Raw genomic sequence first — 1,995 nt, 5'->3', positions numbered from 1 at the left:
GGCGGTCCTTGAAGTGGCGGTAACCTGGGCCTCCATAGAAAGGTGGCATCCAGGACTACCCCCAGGCTCCGTCGATGGTGTTAATGGAGTACCATCGAAGGGTGGGAGCCTGATCCCACTCCCTGCCCCCCTCCCCCCAATCCAGACACAGGATTTCCATCTTAGATGGCTCTAACTTCAGCCGGCTCGGACGCAACCAACCAGCCACAGCCTGTGACATCTCACCCAACTGATCTGGGGCAGAGTCCAGGCAGCCATCCATAAGCAGATAGAGCTGGGTATCATCAGCTTACTGGTAACAGCCCAGCTCATATCTCCAGGGCATCCGAGATACCATATGAGAGAGTGTTGAAAGGTTTCTGAACGTGGTAATATCAGCTAATGCAAGTTGAGTTTTAAGGCAATATCTGGCAGGCACCTGTTTTTTTTGGCCACTGTGTGACACAGATTGTTGGGCTGAATGGGCCACTGACTTTATCCAACATGGCTTCTCTTATGTTCTTATGTTCTTTTTGCTTAGCCAAAAAGCAAACATCAGGGCCTGGTTTGGGGGAGAAGGGATCTGGATAGGATTGCGAGATGAAATTGTCACACTGGTGGGGAGATATGAGGAGCAGTCCAGGAGTGGGCGGGGATGCCCTGATGTAATGACGCCATGCGAAAGCGACATTGTCATTGTGATTTTTAGACAGAATTCTATGGTTTGAGCCCAGTTTTATCCATAGCGTTTCCCCAACCCTATCAGGGACACTGTACACCAACATTGCTGTTGGGGGCAGGACTTCTCTTGCTGGCCAACTGACCAGTAGCAGATAGAAACCTCCAAAATTTGGGGGGGGGGGGGTCTCCTACTGTCCGGGAACCTAAGATCTGAACCAGATGACATGTCTGTTCCGTGGAGAATGCAGAACACTCTGGGATTCTTCAGTCCCATGGGAAGATCATGCTCACACCCTGCATATTCTCCCGATAGACATGGTCAAAGAGTTCACTTTGTGCCACAGTCAAGTGGTTCTTCCAATCCCCAGAGATTCCTGGAACAACACAAGAGGAGCCAGTTAGCACAAAGGGAATGCACAAGAACTCCGTGTTGGTGGTACAACCTCCTGCAAGGACTGTGCCACTTTAGAAACAGCAACTTGTAATAAGTTCTGAGGAGGACTGCCAGAGATGGCAGTGTGAAACAGCAGGGATTCCAGGAGGGGTTTTTAAAATTGGAAGATGTTTCTAATCCGGCTCCGTTCTCACATGAAGCTGTATCACCACAGGCAACATGGCTGGAATTACCCATTCTGAAACTCTCTCTGTCTCTCCCTCCCTCTTTCTCTCATGCACAGACACACACACACAGAAGGAAAATAAACTTTCCAGAGCTTTTTTCATAGAAAAAGCCCCGCAGAAACTCATTTGCATTATAGGCCACACCCCCTGATGTCACCATTATTACACACAGGGCTTTTTTGTAGGAAATGCCCAGCAGGAACTCATTTGCATATTAGGCTACCACCCTCCCTGATGCCAAGCCTGCCAGAACTGCGTCCCTGTTTGTTCCTGCTCAAAAAAACCCCTGAAACTTTCTGTTTGGCTCTTACACAAAGAAGCGCCTGTTAGAAGGGAGACCCAGCCAGCATTAGTGTCAAACTGAGATATGGGAGGCCCAGCTTCGAATCCAGTTTGGTGTAGTGGTTAAGTGCACAGGACTCTTATCTCGGAGCAGAACCGGGTTTGATTCCCCACTCTTTCACTTGCAGCTACTGGAATGGCCTTGGGTCAGCCATAGGTCTCGCAGGAATTGTCCTTGAAAGGGCAGCTGCTGTGAGAGCTCTCTCAGCCCCACCCACGTCACAGGGTGTCTGTTGTGGTGGAGGAAGGTAAAGGAGACTGTGAGACGCTCTGAGACTCTGAGGTTCGGAGTGAAGAGCAGGGTATAAATCCAGTATCATCTTCATCATCATCCCCCCTCTGCCATAGAAGATAACTGGGTCACCTTGTGCC

General features: G+C 49.8%; 1 protein-coding gene across 1 annotated transcript in view; it reads right to left on the bottom strand.

Annotated features, from left to right (window-relative positions):
* Positions 1-924: 924 nt before the first annotated feature.
* LOC132571768 (zinc finger protein 24-like) overlaps positions 925-1,995 on the bottom strand; it is a 3,136-nt gene continuing 2,065 nt past the window's right edge. Inside the window, exon 3 of the mRNA XM_060238560.1 lies at positions 925-1,034. Coding sequence (XP_060094543.1) covers positions 925-1,034 — 110 coding nt within the window. The remainder of the gene's footprint in view (positions 1,035-1,995) is intronic.

The sequence above is a fragment of the Heteronotia binoei genome, chromosome 5 (genome assembly GCF_032191835.1).
Source record: "Heteronotia binoei isolate CCM8104 ecotype False Entrance Well chromosome 5, APGP_CSIRO_Hbin_v1, whole genome shotgun sequence".
In the NCBI taxonomy this organism is placed as follows: domain Eukaryota; kingdom Metazoa; phylum Chordata; class Lepidosauria; order Squamata; family Gekkonidae; genus Heteronotia; species Heteronotia binoei.
The sequence above is the reverse complement of the archived record's forward strand: the minus strand, read 5'-3'. Positions and strand labels throughout refer to the sequence as shown.